The following is a 20,086-nucleotide window of genomic DNA, read 5'->3' as shown; positions in this document are numbered from 1 at the left end:
ACTTTCCGTTGGGAACCAGCAAGCGTTGGAGCTATTAGGTGGCACTCTGTCGATTTAAATCTGTTTGAACCCATTTGAAAAACTCTTTGGACTCATTTGGACACCTTTCAACAAGGATTCAAAGCCTATTTGGGTGAGTTTTAGGCTTTAGAACTCCGTTTAGACCCTTTCGAATTGAATTTAGATATTGTAAATTAATCTTTTAACTCTTAGGCATTCTTTATTTGTAGTTTAGACTTGTTTTGAAGTGTTTGATATGAGGTTTAAAGTTGTTGTAGGTAAGATTATGCATTTGGAGCACTATTTGAATTTGAGATAAGACTTCAAATAAAGTCCTAACCTTGGAAATTTGTTTTATTATTGTAGGAGCCTTTCGATTATTTTAAAAACACTTTTAAAATGCTTAGGTAAGTAGAGTTTTATCTGTTGGATCTTTTTGTTTGTGTGCTAGTATGACGTGTGATCTATTTCTACTTTAAATATTTGTGACCTATGTTACCTTGATATTTGTGATGCTTTCTGATATGATTAAGCATGTCTAAATGCTCTTTGTATGGAATTGTAAAATGTATAACATGTTTTGGTGTTATAATGTACTTCTGTGAACATACTATGTTTGTTGAAATGTTGAAGTATATGTGCGGTGCTGAAATTATAATATTGTTTTATGTAATTTTGGCATAAGGTACAATTTAGATGTATATTATAAGATTCACGCATTTTGATGCAACGGTGTGATAAAGATGTTTGAGAATTGTGTTCGTAAAGAAAGGTTGGGTGAGAAATGATGTTATGATTGGATTTAGAAAAGCATGGGAACGTTGAGTACAGTTAAGGGTTGATGCATAGTTCAAGGCCTTAGGTATGACTAGAGGTTGGACATAGTGTTGTAGAGAAAGTCAAGGCCTTAAGTACGATTAAGAGTCGACAAGCAGTTCGAGGCCTTAGGTATGACTAAGGGTCGGACACCGAGTGCTGTAAAGAACGTTGGAGTTTAATAGTATTTAGGATTTATGGTTTATGGTTTATGGTTAAATGCCAAAGTATAATTTGTTCTTTGATAGAGTTAATACTACTGAAACCTGAAGTTATTTTATTGTTGGAACATAGAAGAACCTTCATTAAAGTAGTAGAGACCATTAAACATCCTAGCACTCCCAATTATTCTCTTCGATTCCTGGCCCTAAAAAATACAGTAAGATTTAAAGAATATAAAATGACAATTAGAATCTCTAGAGAGTTTAGAAACAAATAAAAGATTACAGGCTAATTTTAGAACGTGTAATACAGACGGTAGAGAAATATTTTCATTCAATTTAATAGTTTCTTTCTCGACGATAGAAGAAAAACTACCATGAACAATTCTAATTTTCTCATTGCTATATGATGGGAAGTATGAATCAATGAAAGAAGAAGAACTAGTCATGTGATCGAAGCTCCAGAATCGATAATCCACATAGATGAATTACTACACGAGAATGTCTTAGGATAATTATCTAAGTGAGAAAGAAATACAAAAATTATTAGACGACAAATTGGTATGTAGCAATTTTTAGGATCCGATAAATTTACTTTCGTGATAATTGAAAAATTGAAAATAGTAGAAGTCCACCAAAAGAAAATATTAAACCCCATAAATAAGTACAAACCAAATAGCACCACTCTTTGGATCAAATCAAACTTGAACCAACCAATCCAATTTGAAAAAAAACCGAACCAACTTAAACTATAATCTAAAACTACCCACGGCATCATGCAATCAGTAGAGAGGCGAGACTTCAAACCCACGACCAGTGGCAACGATGAACGCCAGGGACGGCGGTGATGCAGATAGCGCCGATGGTGGTGATAGATGCAGACAGAGCGGCAACTTGCGAGTGATGTAGATGCGTTGGGTGATGGGTGGTAGTTGGGTCTGAAACTCGGGTCTGGTCTAGTGAACTCGAACAGTAAGAACTTAGCTGGAATGGTGACCCTTACAACAAATGGGCTGGGTGATGGGTGATGGGTGATGGGTGATGGGTGATGATCGACGACGTTGAGTAAGGCAACCGCCGACAAGCACAAATACCACTTCTGACGAGTGAGAATCAAACAGCTGCAAACCTGCACGCAACGCTGGGTTATTGTTGACGAGTGGCTAAGGCTCGAATTTGCAAACACAACTATTTCAACTGGAAGTAGGATGCACCGTTGAAGTTGACAGCTAGGGTTTCGGCAGGGATCGAGGCTAGGGTTTTTTTCCTAGGGTTAGAATTTTCTACTCTTATACCATCTTATATTTGTAGAGAATAATATTATATTTCTCATTCAATATGTGTGTAATTTAGGTCTCTTGTAGATTGAGAAATACCTCTTACAAATATGAAAAGAATAAAGATAATAAAAAAACAAATATTTGACAAATAATATTTTATACACAAATATAGAAATTCCAACAATGTACAACACTCATGTTTGTGCCATTTTTTAAATTAGTTCTTTCTTGGAATGTTTGTGCCATTTTTTAAACTTTCATTGTACATTTCATTTGATTCAATGGAATTTTGCTTACCAAATTGGAAAATATAGATAGATGTACAACACTCATGTTTGTGCCATTTTTTAAATTAGTTCTTTCTTAGAGGCCGGATAAGCATAATATGATGGTTTTTATAGGTGGTTTTAAAATTTCTGTACTTATTTGCTCATGTAGGCCGTTTTACCCTAATTGTGAGTGCATCGACGACAAGTTTGACTTCTCTTGATTCTCATGGAATTTGTAAGTTGCTTCTTAATATCTGCTATATTAGTTCAATGCTTGCATGCATGTGAATTCATGGAAAGTAATTTTTTTTATAATCATAATTATTCCTTTTCTTTTTCCCTTTCAGACTTGTTTAAGCAAAGGTGGATGTTTCTATTTCCCACCATGTCATATGCTCAATGTTTTTGGGTTTCGAATCCAAATTGACTGCCCTATGGACTTTTCAGCTCTCCCTATTTTCTCCCCCGTTCCTTTTGATTTTGATGTTCTTTCAAATAAAGAAATATCAAGTTATCCAGGCCATGGTTCTCTCAATTTGGAAAATGTGTCTGAGGAGAAAACTGAAAAGCCACTTGATGTGGGTTCTTTGATAAAAGCAGAGCCTTGCTACAAAATCATTAAGAACTTGTGCCTCTGGAACCCATCTTTCACTAATATTATTTTGATTTCTAGTCCAATGGGCATGTTAGGACTACCCTTTTTGACTCGAGAGAAGGGGTTCTGTGCAAAGGTAGATGATACTATTTTCGTTGCATTTGATCTTGTGTGGTCATGATAAGTTTCACAGTGCTGTGAATACTTGTTTTCACATACTTTTCATTGGCTTGTCATAGATATATGCGACAGAAGCAACTGCAAGACTTGGAAAGATTATGATGGATGACCTTGTTGCAATGCATATGGAATTCAAACAGTTTTATGGATCTGAAGATGATGGTATCTCGCAGTGGATGAGGCAGGAAGAGCCAAAGCTGCTTCATCGTGCGCTAAGAGAAGTGGCTTTTGGGCAGGACGGAGCAGACCTTGGGGTTTGGATGCCCATGTACAGGTAACCGAGTTATTTAGTATTTCTTCGAATACTTTACATGGACCTTTTAGAGCCAAGCCGGAAAGTCAAAAATAGAAACAAAAGTAATTAGATGGTGATATTGGTGGTTGGGTTCCAGTTTATTCTGATTGGCACGGTTTTATTTTATTATTTTTTGATAACTGAGAATCATTTTCGTATTGTACCATTGTGGTTCTTGTCCATGACCAATGGAAATTAAAGATTTTTCTTTGATTTATAAGTTGTTTTGGTATACCTTTTTCTTTAATGGTGTTTGTGAAACATTTCTCTATCTTTGTCGTAAGAATCACTCTGTCATCTTGCTATTGTTGGTTGGAAGCGTACAATTGTGGTGATTTGCACTTTGATTGTATACTGCATTTTTCTTTGTTCTGTTGCATATAATTACCATGACATTATATTGGCCTTCCTTTGATGGGAATCCTTGAAGCTAAAGCCTTTTGGGACCTTGTTATTGAGAAAGGAATAAGTTATAAATTTAATGTATTTAATTTTAAATGGTTCATTTATTTGGTTTCCCTCCTTGTTGATAACAAAGAGAAGGATGAAAATGCTCTCTCCTCTCTCCTTCTTTATTCCTTTCCTCTAACCAAATTCTTTCCCTCCGGTCTCCTTTTCCTCTTCTTCCAACTAACCTCCATTCTTAACCCTCCTACCAGCCTTTCTTCGTCCCTGCCCATTTAACCACATATCCCCTACTTCTCTGCCCTTTCCGATTACCCCTTCTTCATCTCTCCACCGCACCTCCACCATACTCAACCCACAGTCATGGAAATAAAAAGCTGCAATATTGATGCTCATTGTTTTTGCATCTGTCAAGAGGAGTACAACTTCATTTTGGAAGATTTGAATAGGAATCAGACAGCCACAATCTTTCACAGGCAATGCAGTGGCTAGAAAAGAATTTATTTGACCTCTTGAGGACCAAATTCATGTTTTCTTCTCCAAAAAATATAAGAGGGAGCAAGGTATCACACGTCTAGCCAAATTTCGATCAAAAGCAGGGTGGTTCTTGGAAGTAGCAATTTGGCCTTCTTCAGGTGGAAGAAGAAATATCCATATTCTAGCAAGTCTAAATAAAAAAGGTTGCCATTCCTTTGCTTTAATGGTGAAAGAAAGTTTAAAGATCCCAAACAATCAAATGTATGATGTCTCTTGCCTTGAAGACAGACAGCTTACTATGCATGATAGTAAAAGATCTCCATAAAGCATCACACTCAGATAGAATCCGCCAAGTTCATTTTGTAAGAAGGGCAGAATTTCGATGCTTAAAGTTGCCAATACCAAGACCCCTCGATAATTGAGGGCTGAGATATATCCCAATTCACATTATGCATGCCAACATCACCACGAGAACCCTTCCAAAAGAAGTCACGAACCATCTTGTCAAGGTAATTGATGACAGAGAAGGAGCCTCAAATATAGATAAGTAATACATAGGGATATTAGAAAGGGTAGCTTGAATGAGAGGGTGTCTGTCACCTTTTGAAATATAAACATATTTCCAATTATGAAGCTTGTGATGAATTCTCTCTACCACCGACTGCCAGAAGTTCACAGTGGACTGAGAGGGATGATTGAATTGTGTCGCGAATAGATGGCAATGAGTCACCAAGTGTATAGTGTTGGACAATTACCATTGCATCCCAATCAAATTGAGAATGAAGCTGGGCTGAAATTGTGGAGGAGCTGTGGCCTTGTGGAGTGGCCATGGTTGGATGGATGATGCTTGAATAGCAGCTTTGTATGATTGTGGTTTTGAGGTGACTGCAGAAGAGTTGTTTGGTTGGGGCTGCCCTGGGTATTCTGAAACCAATGAGAAAAAGGAGAACCATCTCAATTTATTTTCCATAGATGGGATGAGGATATTGGTGTGGCGGCCAGAGTATTCCTAGAGAGTGAGCTCAGCAAAGTGTCCATTCTTATTGCTATGTTTTTCAAGCCAAAGGGTGTCACCTCCATCGATCAATTTCCTAAAGAACTTATGGTTACATGGTTCGTTGAAGATAGGATTGAAAGATGAAGCAAGCCATTCAAGAGTCGTCCATGAAACAAAGATGGAATGTGTGTTTGAACGTGTTTGTTTGGTTAATTTGAAATGCATCCCTCTAATTGGCACAATCGGGGACAAAGAGAAAATTTTCCGGTCGGTATGAATTGATCGGGTTATGGCAAAGGAGGCAGTGGGCATAGGAGGCGGCATGGTGGCCGGAGTTAATTATGGAATGGTAGGGGGTGGAGAGGAGAGAGGAGAGAACATTTTTTAGGGAGAAACCATACATATTAAAAACATTATTAGGTTACAAGAAGTATATCAATCAGGATTCAGATGATGAATCAAATGTCAATCTGAGTAGCAAAGATTCTGACTAAGAAGAAGCATTAGCTGAATAGGAATTCACATCGGGTCAATTGGGGGAAGCCTATAGTGTACTTTTCTTACAAAATCAACAACCCCTTGTAAGTGACTTACAAATGTCTCCCTCTAAAATACCCTCTACATTTTCATCTTTAGTAGCAGCATGTGGTTTTCAACTACACGTGAGGTGTCTTGTCAATGAAGATGGTCTCTTGGATTGCTAGGAGCCTCATTGAAACATCCAAAAGATAGCATAGACATATTTGTTACAAAATCAACTTCTGGAACTAGTATTGACCTAAATGCAATCATAGGAGGAAGACAAATTTTAGACCTCGTCCTAATAGTTAATGAAGCAGTTGAAGATTATAGAGCAAAATAGAAGAAGGGATGGATATTGAAGTTAGACCTTGAGAAGGCCTTTGAACGGGTTGATTGGAATTTTTTGGAATGAATTCCCAATATTTTGGGTTTTCATCCAGGTTGGATTGGATCGATGGGTGTTTTCAAAACCCAAAATTTTCTGTGTACATCAATGGAAGACCTAGAGGACGTATTCAAGCCTCAAGGGAATTAGGCAAGGTGATCCCTTATCACCCTTTTTATTTCTTATCATTAGTGAAGTGCTTAGTGCCTTGGTTAATAGAGCACATGACAGGGAACTGTTTGAGGGATTTTTGGCAGGTAAAGATTAAGTACATCTATTAATTTAGCAATTCACAGACGATACCCTTCTTTTTTGTAAGTATGATGAAGCCATGTTAGACATTCTCATTCAAACAATTGGCTTTTTTGAATGGTGTTCGGGGGCAGCAAGTTAATTGGGAGAAATCAGCATTATGTGGAGTCAATATTGGTGAAGCTACTTTGATCTCTACTTCTTCAAGGCTGAATTGCAAAGCAGGTAAATTGCCTTTCATCTATCTTGGCTTACCTCTTGGTGGTTATCCGAAACAACACTTTTTTTGGCAGCTTATTATATATAAAGTTCATTTGAAACTTGATAAATGGAAAAGGTATCTAGACATTCGGTTCTAGCCAACCTACCAATTTATTATATGTCCTTATTTCAAATGCCTTGCTCGGTGAGATCAGAGTTGGAGAGACTTTTATTTAACTTCTTTTGGGAAGGTCAGAAAGGTAGCAAGCTGAATCATTTGGTTAAATGGGAGTTAGCTTCTAAAGCTCTAAAAGATGGTGGTTTAGGGATTGGAAATCTGAAAAACAGAAATACAGTTTTATTGCTTAAATGGAATTGGAGATTTCTTAAGGAGCAGGACTTTTTATGGTGCAAAATTGTTAAAAGCATTCATGGAGTTGATCCAAATCTTTGGCACACTTCGAGTAAGCTTGGTTTAAGTTTGAGAAGTCCATGGATCAGCATCTCAAGGACTTGGAGTCAATTTGGCCCCATTGCATAGTTTAAGCTTGGTAATGGAAGGAATATCTTTTTTTTTTTTTGACAGATTTGGTGTTCTGATATTTCTTTCAAGGTTTGCTTTCCTATGGTTTTTTGCATTGCTTTTTCTCCAAAAGGCAGTGTCAATGATCATTGGGATTTGGTTATTGGTTCTTGGAACCTTTTATTCCATAGGCGGCTAAAAGAAGAGGAGATTGTTGAATTTGAGCAGCTGCTGTGTAGAATTGAGGGCACTAGAATTTCTTTTTTTACCAGATTCGAGATTATGGTCTTTGGATGCTTCAGGAAGGTACTTGGTGAAGTATTTGTCAAAATATTTGATTGCTTCTACTCCTCTTTAAAAGGTGATGTTCAAAGTCCTTTGGAAATCAAAAAGTCCCAAAAGAATCAATATTTTGGCTTGGATTCTGCTTTTTATGGCTCCCTTAATTGTTCTTTTACTTTGCAACATAAGTTGCAGAGTAAACATCTTTCACCCTCGATTTGTCCACTATGTTTAGCCAATTGAGAAGATTTGCAGCATTTGTTATTTGATTGCTCTTTCTCAAGAAATTACTAGTGGAACTTATTTTCTAACTTCAGTTTGCTGTGGGTTTCTGGGAACAATGTAAAGGATAATATTTCGAATGTTTTGGTTGGCCCTTCTCTGTCTTCTAGAGCTCAGATTTTATGGTCAAATGTAGTTAAAAGCTTTGATTTTTGAGATTTTATTTGAACGTAATCAAAGAATTTTCCATGATTATTATAAGGATTGGTTAGACAGATAGGGTTCAATTCGTGTTTTAGCTTTTTCTTGGAGTTCGCAGTCCAATCTCTTTGAAGATTATTCTATTCAGGATATTTGCCTCAATTGGAATGTTTTTGTTTTTTCCCCTATATAATCAAGTATTTTAGATCTATTGTGAACTTTAAAATCTCGTCTTGTATTGGATATGATGAGGGTGCTATGGATGTGTCAACCTAATTGAGATATCTGGATGCATCTCCTAATCCTTAGTGGTTTATATTTGGTTCATGTCACTTTGTATTTTGAGCTTTACTCTTTTCATTATATCAATGAAAAGTTCTATTTCCGTCAACATGAGTGCAACTCAACTGGCACCGTGCTTATTTTATCAACCTTGAGGTTAGAGGTTCGATTCCCCCACCCATTATTTAATACAATACCTTTGCCAGAAAAAAAAAAAAAAAAAGAAAGTTCTGTTTCTATTTCAAAAAAAAGATCTACAATGCATTATTTCATTTGGAACTCAAATGGTTTTTGTTGGATCTCCTTGGAAGCAGTTGGTAAATCAGAAGGCTATTTGGAAGCTTTTAATCTGTTTATGGAAGGGATTATTACTTAGCTATCTTTATATCAGTATGGGGTTCTTGGCTTCCAAGTTTAAAATATTAGTTCTTAGCTTCGATGGCTAAGTGGGGTTGGAATTTTGAAATTCTCAGCGTGTTCTCTTGGTTAGTTGATGATCAATGTTGTCTTATTTTCTTTGGAAGGTGCTTTCAATCGGTCTGTTGGAAGCAGCTGATTTCTTCATTGGGTTTGGAATTTCATCCATCATATTTAGATGGCTCTTTGTTATTTCAAGTTCAATCTTTATGAGATGTTGCGGTGGAAGCTTTTCTTCTATTTGTTTTGGGCTTTTTCGAGTTAAAGTCATCCGAAATATGTGTTCATCTTGAGAACTGTGTTCAATTGGATCGTTTTTTAATTTTTTTCTGAGTTTTAATAATTTGGTTCTACACTTATATTGGCAAGTTTGAAATTATTATTTTGTTTCCTCTAATGTACTTTGAGCATTAGGTTCTTTCATTATATCAACGAATAGTCTTGTTTCCATTCAAAAAAAAGAAAAACAGATAATTTATTTCAAATTAGAAAAAAGGTATAAATGTAATTAATTAAAATGTAGAAGGATAAATTTGTCTAAAAGAGTTGTTTTCGGATCCTGGCTTTTTATATATTATAGATATAGATTATTGATTCCTTTGATAGGAGCCTTTTAAGTTAATTACCAAAGACACTAAAGTAAGGAAGTCACAACTCAAAATCAATGCATTTGTGCTCATTTACTGTTCATAGATGTCCTTGGATGTAATGAAGAACCTTTTTCTCAGTGCAGCTGACATTAAGGATTGCTTGCAGAAGGTTGAAACTCTTAGATATGGGGAAGAAGCATGCTATAATGGTGCGCTAGTTATAAAGGCATTCAGCTCTGGTCTTGAAATTGGCGCTTGTAACTGGACTATTAATTGCCCAAAGAGAGACATTGCATATATTTCAAGTTCCATCTTTTCTTCCTCTAATGCAATGGATTTTGATTACCTTGCTCTTCAAGAGGAGACAATTATTTATTCTGATTGCTCATCTCTGGAACTTACGAATGATGTAGAGAACAATACAAGAGTACCACTTATAGACAACTTATTGGCGCTCAGGTATTCTATGCTTATGCTTTGAAATTGTATATTGCACTAAAAGTCTAGTATTTTTCTCACTCTTTTGGATAATTCATCAAATATTTTCCCTTTTTGTGTTTTTTACTAGTAATGAGGAACCTTTGGCTAATTTATTGTGTGATCCTGCTGAGACCATGGATGAATTAGAAAAACTTTCATTTATCTGTTCTTGTGCTATCCAATCCGTTGAATCTGGTGGTTCAGTCCTTATTCCTATCAATCGATTTGGTTTAACCCTACAACTTCTAGAGCAGATATCAGCTTCACTAGATTATTCAAATCTGAAGGTTAGTAAATTCTTTTCCTTCTTTCTTTTTTAGATTTGAACAGCTTATGAATGGTTAAACTCTTATTTGGGCTACAACTGAGTTAATGTTGTCCAAACAGTACTCTTTAAAATTCAAATGTAAGCCATAATCCTTCGTACCGAGTATGCAATTAATTTGTGTAGGTTCCTATATATTTGATTTCTTCTGTAGCCGAGGAGTTGTTGGCATTTGTCAATGTTATACCAGAATGGTTATGCAAGCAAAGACAACAAAAGGTTTGAATTTGTTTGTTTAGTTGTTTCAATGTACTTGGAGCTTTTAGTCAAATTAGAATGGTATAATGTTGCTCTTACGTAATGGTTGGTGTTGCAGTTATTTTCTGGAGAGCCAATGTTTGCATTTGATGAGCTCCTTAAAGAGAAAAAGCTTCAAGTATTTCCTGCTGTTCATTCACCCAAATCATTGTATGGTTTAGCCTAAGCTTTTTTCTCATCTTCATACGCAAACACAACAAACAATCTATAAATTTCGTGGAAATGACATGTTTCAATTTTACAATTGGGGTAGTTCAATTTTCATTTAGTTTTTAAGAACCGGAGTAATTGAGATGAGTACTTAGGAATGTGGGACTATCTAGTATGTGCCTTTGAAGTGTTCTCTTATTTTACCAGTTATCAGAATTAGAGTCAAGGAGATCGGGTTGTGAACTTGTTTACTCTGTGGAGTGAATAACTATTTTCAAATCTTGTACTAACCTTTTTCTGTTTATTATAAATAATTATTAATAGCTTAGAGGCACAAACTTTTACAGATAACTTCTGTTTTGTACCTAGATAAACTTTGAAAATTGGACTTTGTGTAGATTAAACTGGCAGGAACCATGTATTGTATTTTGTCCTCACTGGAGCTTACGACTTGGTCCGGTGGTCCACTTGCTTCAACGTTGGTGTGGGGATCCTAGCTCTTTACTTGTTCTAGAGGTGCTTATGATCATATATATGCACTTACTATTGTTTTTTACTTCCAAGATTACATATCTTCAGTGGTTTTGATGTTAATATTGCACATATAATATGCAGAAGGGACTTGATATTGAGCTTGCTCTCTTACCGTTTAGGCCAATGACTATGAAGGTCCTTCAATGTTCATTCCAATCTGGTATAAAGTATGTTTCATTTTTCTACTCGTTCACTCTTGTCCAATATTATTCTGCACATACAGATTGAGTTGCTTTATGTGAAATATGTTGTTTTCCACTTCGACCTTTCCTCCCTCCGGACCTCCTTCCGAGGAAGAAAAAAAATGTGATGCCATCTTCTGTAATCAATATTTTTGCCTGAAGAGAAGATTAAATTTCACTTGTTAGTCAAATAAACTAAAAAACTTGGAGCTCTCAAACAATTGTTTGTAGTATTCCTGTGGAGTTGAGAGCTTTTAATAAGACACTTGGCATGAAGGAGACCAAAACTAAGACTCTTCAAGGTTTTGAACTTATGAAATTCTTGGGTTCTATTGGTTAATTTTCTTATATCTTGCGCTTGTATATCCTATTTTGAAGGTTGGAGAAGGTACGACCGTTGCTGAAGGTCTTGCAGCCAAAAGTTGCCGTGGTAGTGTATTTATTTATAATCATTATCATCTCTATTATTCTTGAGTTTATATATTTTCTGGACCGACATTTGCATCCCGTGTTTTACCTGATGTAGCTTCCTGAGAATTTGAGCCGGCTGATCAATACAAATACAGAATCATTCACGGTCTTTTCGTACTCTGAAGGCGAAACCTTACGTGTACCAAACTTGAAAGACAGTTTAGAATTAGAGATCACTTCAGACTTGGCTACGAGTTTCTGTTGGCGAAAGTTGCATCAAGGAAATATAAACATCGCAAGATTGAAAGGAGAGCTCTCATTAAATTGTGGGAAATTCAAGTTGTTCCCTGAAAATACGCAAGTAGACACGGAGCAGAGGCCACTAATACACTGGGGTCGGCCAGATTTGGAAAAGCTTCTGACTCTGTTATCGAAGATGGGCATTGAGGATTCTCTACAGCCAGAAATATCTGATGCTGAGTCGAGCAACGTTCGTGTAATACGCATACATGATCCTACTAGAGGTGTGATAGAAATCCAGGAGTCGAGGACTATAATTAGTGTTGCTGATAAGACATTATCTGCTCGAATTTTCGATGCTCTAAATAGTGTCTTGGATGGAGTTTAGCAAAGACTCGCCTACTTTTAGCAAATTTACCTTGCACCGGATGGGTATGACATGAAGAGATGAAGTTTGAATCGGAATGGCACAACAAAGTTTCTTGTTCGTTTTTTCTTGGTGTGATATAAAAGGATAAAAGTGCTATTTAGATATGAATTTAAAAGTCGAATAACTGATTATAAAAATTTTATAGCTTAGGATTGTATATGGTTATGATTGATGAAAGTGCATATGTTGTATTTGTGATGGAATTTTTAACGTGTTTGATGGCAAATTTAGAAAGTGAATTTTAATTTTAAACTATTACTGGAAATATGTTTCTATGTTTAATCTTTAAAAATAAAAAATGAAAAAACTAAATGGTTGTCAAACGCCAATTAGGTCTAACTATTTTCCCTCTCATTTTCTCATCCATAATTCTCACCCAATGTGATCACTTTTCCTCTTTCTTTAACTTCCGTCTTTTCTCCTATTAAAGTGAAAATCCATCCATTAGCGGAAGACAGAGGAAGGTCGAAAGGATAGTGCGAAAAAAAAATCCACGAAGTGAAGGATGCAAAGAAATTGACCTCCCAAACATTTAATGAGAAAAAAGAAATAAACCTTCAAATTTATACAATTTTTTCTTAACGTTAAGCCTCCAAACTTTCAAACCTGTAGAAATTTTATCCTTGAACATTTAATTTTCAAAAATTAAATAAAATTCAAAGTCCCAATTTTCCAGGAGGATCTGTGAGGAGGAAGAAGATTGTTAGAGCTTTCATCTCATAGAGACAAGTCTTAGCACACTTCGGATAACCACTATCGTAAAGACAATTATTTACTTTACACGAGTTGTATTGTTTAAGAATTTGTTGCATTAACTTAATCCAATAAACTAAGATCAAAACTTGTTTAATGTAACTTGAACAGTATGTGGTAGACATACAAGTGGAGCATATTCAAGTAATAACCTAAAAGGTTTGCAATACATAGATAAAGTTGGGTGCCTTAACCTAGTGACACTGTGGATACGACCCACTTTGTAACTGTTACATGGGTTGTAAGTGTTACAGACGACATGTGGAGACATGTGAGTGAGGGTATCCTGTATAAAGAGTTTATATAAGACTAGACTGCGAAATGATTGGTTTCTCTTTATAACACTGTTACCGAAGGAACTCTTATACAAGAGTATCTATGAGCAGAAGCGGATCTTTCCAATTCATCGTGACAGAATTTCTACACATACATTCTAACACATACATTCTAACATACAGATATGCATTGATTACACTAAATTACTGACATGCTTAAAGGATAAAAACAAGAGATTGATAGAACTTACTAGTTGAAGATTTCTTCACTTGAAAACTCGTTCTCTCTACAAACGAACTCCCGCTCCAGCAAGTAGTTGTCTAGCAACACACCGATCGCCTACATGAATAGCTTTGTACGAACAACAACAACGGGGATGACACCACCACTCGAAGCCCTCGGTATTTTCGGAGTGAGAATCCAAAGAATGGGTTTTGATGGAATTGGTAGAGGGGAGGAGGAAAGGCTGTGTACTATGATCAAGCAAGTGGGAGAATAGAAAGACTATCGTATAGTCGGGTGCTTGATCGTTTAGTGCGGGGTACACGATCGTGTAGGCTAAGTGATCGTCTATACTATCGTTTAGTTATGCTCAAGAGCTAAGCGATCATTTATGAAAAGGTAAGCGATCGTTTAGGAAAGTGCGGGCTATCATTTAGGAAAGCGCAAGCGTAGGTGTGCGATCGTTTAGTGAACGGGCACTATCGTTTAGGCTCTCAAACACTAAGCGATAGAAGACTTTCACACCGTGAGCGATTATGCGTGTGCCTTATGAAATGAAAACTATTTTCTTTTTATTCTTCAGTTACTAAAACTGAATTGAACTTCCCACTAACGCACTAATTTGGAGAAAACGCCGGCCAATTATCTCATAACTGTCCAATTAATAAAATAATAAATATAATCATATTATATTCATAACAAATAGTTTGATATCATATATCAACTATAGTGTTTTCTCCTATACTTGATATAAATCATATTTATATCCAATTTCCTTCAAAAAAAAAAAAAAAAGTATCTCATACATTTAGTCAATCATATCTATATAATTAACCAGTTCAATTATATCATATATAATCGAACTCCCTCTTGTCAATTTGAACATTTCAAACTAACCCAAAAACTGATTCTCAACTTGTATCCAAGCTACCAAGGGGACCTTATGGACCTATGGCTTGAAGCTCCAACGGTGACTAAACTATTTAGCCACGAGATCCACCATCCGTTAACTGCAAGACATTCTATTGAAGACCGACGGCTAAACTTTTCTTACTACAGATATATTTCTGTGTCCATCGGATATAACCAATCATGAGTATGATATGAAGATGCTTGTAAGTACAGTTGGACCAATTTACCATTTTGCTCTTGTAGTTACAGCTCACTCCTTAAGTACCATTGATCCCTCTAATGAACAATACAACATAGTCCAACTATGTGAGAACACCTCGGGCCATGAGAATGTGTGTGGTGCCACATCGTTCAAGTCCTGGAATCAGCCCTTAAAGGAGCTATCTATCTACTTACCCCTACTTTAGGGAAGGAGTGAATTTTATCTTGTGTAGCTGAGTTCCTAGCTCCCAAATAAGACGAATCCCTAAAGTGGTAGGTTTGAGTTGGTGGCCTAGCCACTCACACCCATGCAAATCAAAGGGTCACCCTCAATGGCAGGAGTTCCCAACTCACTCAAGATTGAGGTCATGTTACCTATGTCATCCTAGTGAAGTGAAGTCTCTGTCATGAACGGTGTTATATAACGAGACGTTAACACTTCGTGGTTAGGTCTTATACAAACTCTTTGTATAGGACGCCCCCACTTGCATGTCCCCTCCACGAATGATCAAGATTAGACCATCTGTGACAAGTCACAACTCTTGTAACTATTCCACAAAGCAGGGTGCATCCATAACGTTACTAGGATAAGGTTTTCCTCCTATATCCATATACTATAGACCATTTTGATTATCACTTAAGATATGATCTACTTGTATATTGCCACATACATGCTTAAGTTACAAAAAGACAACCAGAGATTTTAGTTTATTAGTTTGTAGTAAAGCAAATAATGTTGAATCTGACAACCCTAGAGGGGGTGAATAGGGTTTAATTAAACCTTTTTTTTCTAAATCAACCCAATTATACTTTTTATAAATAATAAGAAAAATTCAATTTATGCAACAAATAAGATGACAAAAAATGTGATAATTTAATTCTATCATATTTTAGCAAATAAATAAGAACAAACTAAAACATATAATAAATTGCTTAAATTAATTGCAAAAATAAAAATGAAAGAGTTAGAGAAGAAGACACCGTAATTTTTATAGTGGTTCGGTCAAACTCGACCTACTCCACTCCCCAATCGCCTCTTGGGATTTTGAATAAAATTACCAAATGTTGGAATTTTGAAGAACACAAATACAACTCTCACATAGAGTATTTACAAGTTTAAGCAACAAGTTTATCTTCACAATACAATAACACTCTCTCAAGAATAAGATGAAAAAGAAAAAAAATTTGGGAACTTAGAGAGAGCAACAATGGAACTTTTGAGTTTTGAGGATTATGAATGTAAAATGAGTTTATTTTAAAATTTGGAGAGGAAGATGTTTTTATAAGAGATGAAAAATTTTTTAAACCACAATTAATTTGGACCATTCGATTTGGAAAAGAAAACAATGTGGATGTGTTAAGATTTTTAAAATAAAACTAGTCGTTAGATACAAACAAAATATAATTATTAAATTCCTTTTCTTTTGAATTATTCTTTTTTTAAAATTAATCCAAAAAAAAAAAATACAAAAAAAACATACACCTGTCCGAAAACTTAGCCGTTAGACACAAACAAAAATAATGTTAAATTCATTTCCTTTTAATTCATTTTCTTTTTAAATTCATTCTTTTTAAAGTCAAATCCAAAAATAAAAATATATAATGTGTAAAACTAGCCGTTAGACACAAACATAAAATAATGTTAAATTTATTTTCCTTTTAAATTTCTCTATAGACTCTGTTTCGGCAATTGTCTTCGTTTTAGCTCTGATTTAAGTGATTCAAGAGGTGTTGAATCGTGTTCCCGACAACTCCTACTTATGGACATATAAAAACACTTATGTTCAGTAATAAAAATTGAATTATTGTTATCATCAAAACATCAAAAGAGAATATATTTATATAAACACAAAAACCAACAACCCCTTCTTAAGATGACAAACCCATCAAGAAAAATAGCTTGAAATACATGTAAACATATGTTAGCACATATAAAATCAAATATCACCTAAAGATCATTCTTGAAATTCACTCAAAAAAAAAAATCTTCCCCGCTAATTTAATACAATCAAGATCATAACAAATTTATAGCATATTTTCTTTAAACTTCTCCCCATTTAGAATCATCAAAAAGAAAACAAGAAAATTAGACACATCAAAAGTTGTCCGCTTAAAAACATGAACATAAATTTAGCACAACTCCCCCTAAGATATTAACCACATGCTTTCCATATCCTCTCCTTATCAAAATTGCCTTCTAAAAGATTTAAATAAGTAAAATTATAAAATCAAGAGGCATCATAACAAATATTACCGACTCAAGCCTATTTTTGCAAAAGCTTTTCTTCATTCAAAGGCTTGGTAAAAAATATCCCCTAAATGATTATAGAGCCTACAAACTCCAAGAGTAATATTATCATTTTGCACATGCTCTCTATTAAAGTGGATGCCTAATATCAATATGCTAGTCCTAGAATGATGTATAGGATTTTTAGTCAATTAATAGCACTAGTATTATCACAAAATATAGGCACATTATCAAACTTTAATCCAAAATCACAAAGAGTTTGTTTCATTCAAAGAATTTGAGCACAACAACTGCAATATATCCACTTTGATAGTGGATAAGGCAACCAAATTTTGCTTTTTACTAAACCAAGAAACTAAGGAACTACCAAGAATTGACAAGTCCCACTAGTACTCTTACGGTCAAGTAAACTACCCGCAAAATCCGCATCGAAATATCCTACCAAATTAAATTCAACATTCTAGGATACCATAAGCCTAAATCAATAGTACCAAGCAAATATTTTAAAATTCTTTTAACGGCATGTAAATGTGATTCCATAGACAAGATTGAAATCTAGTACAAAGACATACACTAAACATAATATCGGGTCTACTAGCGGTTAAATAAAGTAAAGATCCAATCATACATCTATAAATTTTTATATCCATACACTTACCTTTTTCATCATTGTCAAGCTTAGTGGATGTGCTTCATAGGAGTTTTTGCAATTTGACCTCATTGAATTAACCTTTTGAGCAAATCCCTTCGTGTATTTTTCTTGACTTATGAAAATACCATCCTTGAGTTGTTTGATTTGGAGTCCAAAGAAGAAGCTCAAGTTCTCCCATCATACTCATTCTCAAATTCACTATGCATACACTTAGAAAATTCTTCACACAAAGATGGATTTAGTAGAACAAAAATAAAAATAATATCATCCACAATATTTGTACTAAAAAGCATATTGTTCTTTAGTCTTAATAAAAAGAGTAGTATCAATTTTACCCATTTTAAATCCATTCTCAAGCAAGAAATTACTAAGTCTTATCATACCAAGCTCTTGGAGCTTGTTTTAAGCCATAAAGAGCATTTTTTCAACTTATAGACATGATTAAAAAATCAAAACTTTCAAACCCCGAGGTTGTTCTACATAAACTTCCTCCATTATATAACCATTTAAAAATGCACTTTTTCACATCCATTTGATACAAAATGAAATTCTTATAAGAAGCAAAAATAAGCAACATTCTAATAGCTTCTAATCTAGCAACGGGTGCAAAAGTTTCTCATAATCTATTCCTTCCTCTTGACAATAACCTTGAACTACAAGTCTAGCTTTATTTCTAATGATATTTCCATTTTCATCCATTTTATTTCTAAAGACCCATTTAGTTCCAATTATAGAAGCATGAGAGGGCCTAGGGACTAACTCCTAAACTTTATTCCTTTCAAATTGATTTAATTTTTCTTGCATAGCTAAAATCCCAAAATTCATCATTTTCGGCATCTTTTAAAACTTTTTTGTTCAATTGAGAAACAAAAGCAAGTTATTAAACATATTAAGAGAGGAATGAGTTTTCACACCTTGTTCGGGATCACGAAGAAATTAATTCTTTAGGATAGGGAAGGAGCATACCTCCACTCTTTTTAGGCATGGATGAAGAAACCAACTTCATTCTTTTCGATTAAGCTCACCTCTTGCTTACTTGAAACAATTTCTTTGCCTTTGTCACTAACAAGTAAATCTCCAAAATTTCCTTCAATAACAAATCACTATAAATAGGCTCATAGAAATAACATTGCAAGATTTCATCAAATACTATATGCATAGATTCCTCAATTACTAAAGTTCTTTATTGAAAACTCTATAAGCTTTACTAGTAGGAGGAATAACCAAGGGAAAATACCAACATTCGTCTTAGAATCAAAATTTTTCAAGTTTTTCTTTTTATTCAAAATAAAACATTTGCAACCAAAAACTTTGAAATACCCAATATTTGGAATTTTGTTATGCCAAAGTTCATAAGGAGTTTATTCCAAAGAAGGTCTAATTAAAACTATATTTAAAACATAACAAGCGGTGTTAACATCTTCCACCCAAAAGATATGTAGGTTAAACCATACTCATGCAACATCGATCTAGCAAATTCTTGCAAAGTACGTTTTTCCTTTCAACATATACCGTTTGTTGGGGAGTTCTTGGAGCGAGAAAATTATGGAGAAAACCATTTTTTTCCCAAAAAGTTTCAAAAAGCATTGCTATCAAATTCTCCTCATGATCACTCCTAATTTTAGAAATCAAAAAACCTTTTTTCATTTTGAACTCTTTTTGCAAAATTAGAAAAGCTTTTCAAAGCATCATCCTTATGTTTTAGCATCAAAATCCAAGTAAATTTGAAAAATCATCAACTATCACAAAGGTATAATAGTTCCTTCCAAAACTAGCAATTCTAGAAGGGCCAAATAAGTCCATGTGTAATAGTTGAAGGGTCTAGTTGTAGAGATTATATTTTTAGATTTGAGAGAGGACTTAGTTTGCTTACTATTTGACAAGCATTACAAACTTTGTCTTTTTTAAATTTAAATTTGGGAAGACCTCTTAACCAAAGAATTCTTGGAAAATATTATTTGAAAATAAGTGCATGCTAGCATGTCCTAGTCTTCTATGCCATAACAAGAATCATTATAGCAAAGTCGATAAACATTTATCATAATAGGACAATCATTCAAATCAATAGTATAAAAATTATCATCTCTATTTCAACAAATATAACTTTTCTATCACTAGAAAGCAAGAAAAATCTCATTTTATTTTTCCAATTACTATAATTTAGTACCATTAAAGAAAGGAGGCTTGTAATAGATTGACTATCGTAAAAGAGATAAAACCTAAAGTTTCCATTGCTCAAAAACAATTAAGTTTATCAAGAAATAAATATTTCAAGAAGAGCAACCCGATACCAATTGTTGGATCGATATGTAACCTAGAGGGAATAATAAAAAATTTTCTAAATTAACCCAATTACAACTTTTTTTAAATAAATAAAGAAAAATTCAATTTTATGCAACAAATAAGATGACAAAAAATGTGATAATATAATTCTATCAAATTTTAGCAAATAAATAAGAA

General features: G+C 34.5%; 1 protein-coding gene across 2 annotated transcripts; it reads left to right on the top strand.

The window, feature by feature from the left end:
- The first annotated feature begins 1,678 nt into the window (after nucleotides 1–1,678).
- LOC120079739 (integrator complex subunit 9) lies at nucleotides 1,679–12,493 on the top strand. Of its 2 annotated transcripts, XM_039034095.1 has the most exons (12): nucleotides 1,679–2,249; nucleotides 2,696–2,761; nucleotides 2,874–3,257; nucleotides 3,361–3,575; nucleotides 9,491–9,811; nucleotides 9,921–10,119; nucleotides 10,284–10,376; nucleotides 10,474–10,565; nucleotides 10,964–11,081; nucleotides 11,181–11,266; nucleotides 11,660–11,711; nucleotides 11,808–12,493. In XM_039034095.1, exons 2-12 carry the CDS (start codon nucleotides 2,753–2,755, stop codon nucleotides 12,318–12,320), a joined length of 2,082 nt encoding a protein of 693 aa, XP_038890023.1. In that variant the 5' UTR covers nucleotides 1,679–2,249; nucleotides 2,696–2,752; the 3' UTR covers nucleotides 12,321–12,493. The 2 variants fall into 2 exon arrangements, with proteins under 2 accessions (XP_038890023.1, XP_038890024.1); XM_039034096.1 differs by lacking the exon at nucleotides 2,874–3,257 and having other exon boundaries at nucleotides 1,680–2,249.
- The last annotated feature ends 7,593 nt before the right edge of the window (nucleotides 12,494–20,086 follow it).

Source organism: Benincasa hispida, chromosome 6 (assembly GCF_009727055.1).
Source record: "Benincasa hispida cultivar B227 chromosome 6, ASM972705v1, whole genome shotgun sequence".
NCBI lineage: Eukaryota > Viridiplantae > Streptophyta > Magnoliopsida > Cucurbitales > Cucurbitaceae > Benincasa > Benincasa hispida.
Note: the sequence above shows the minus strand (reverse complement) of the source record. Positions and strands in the feature narration are given on the sequence as shown.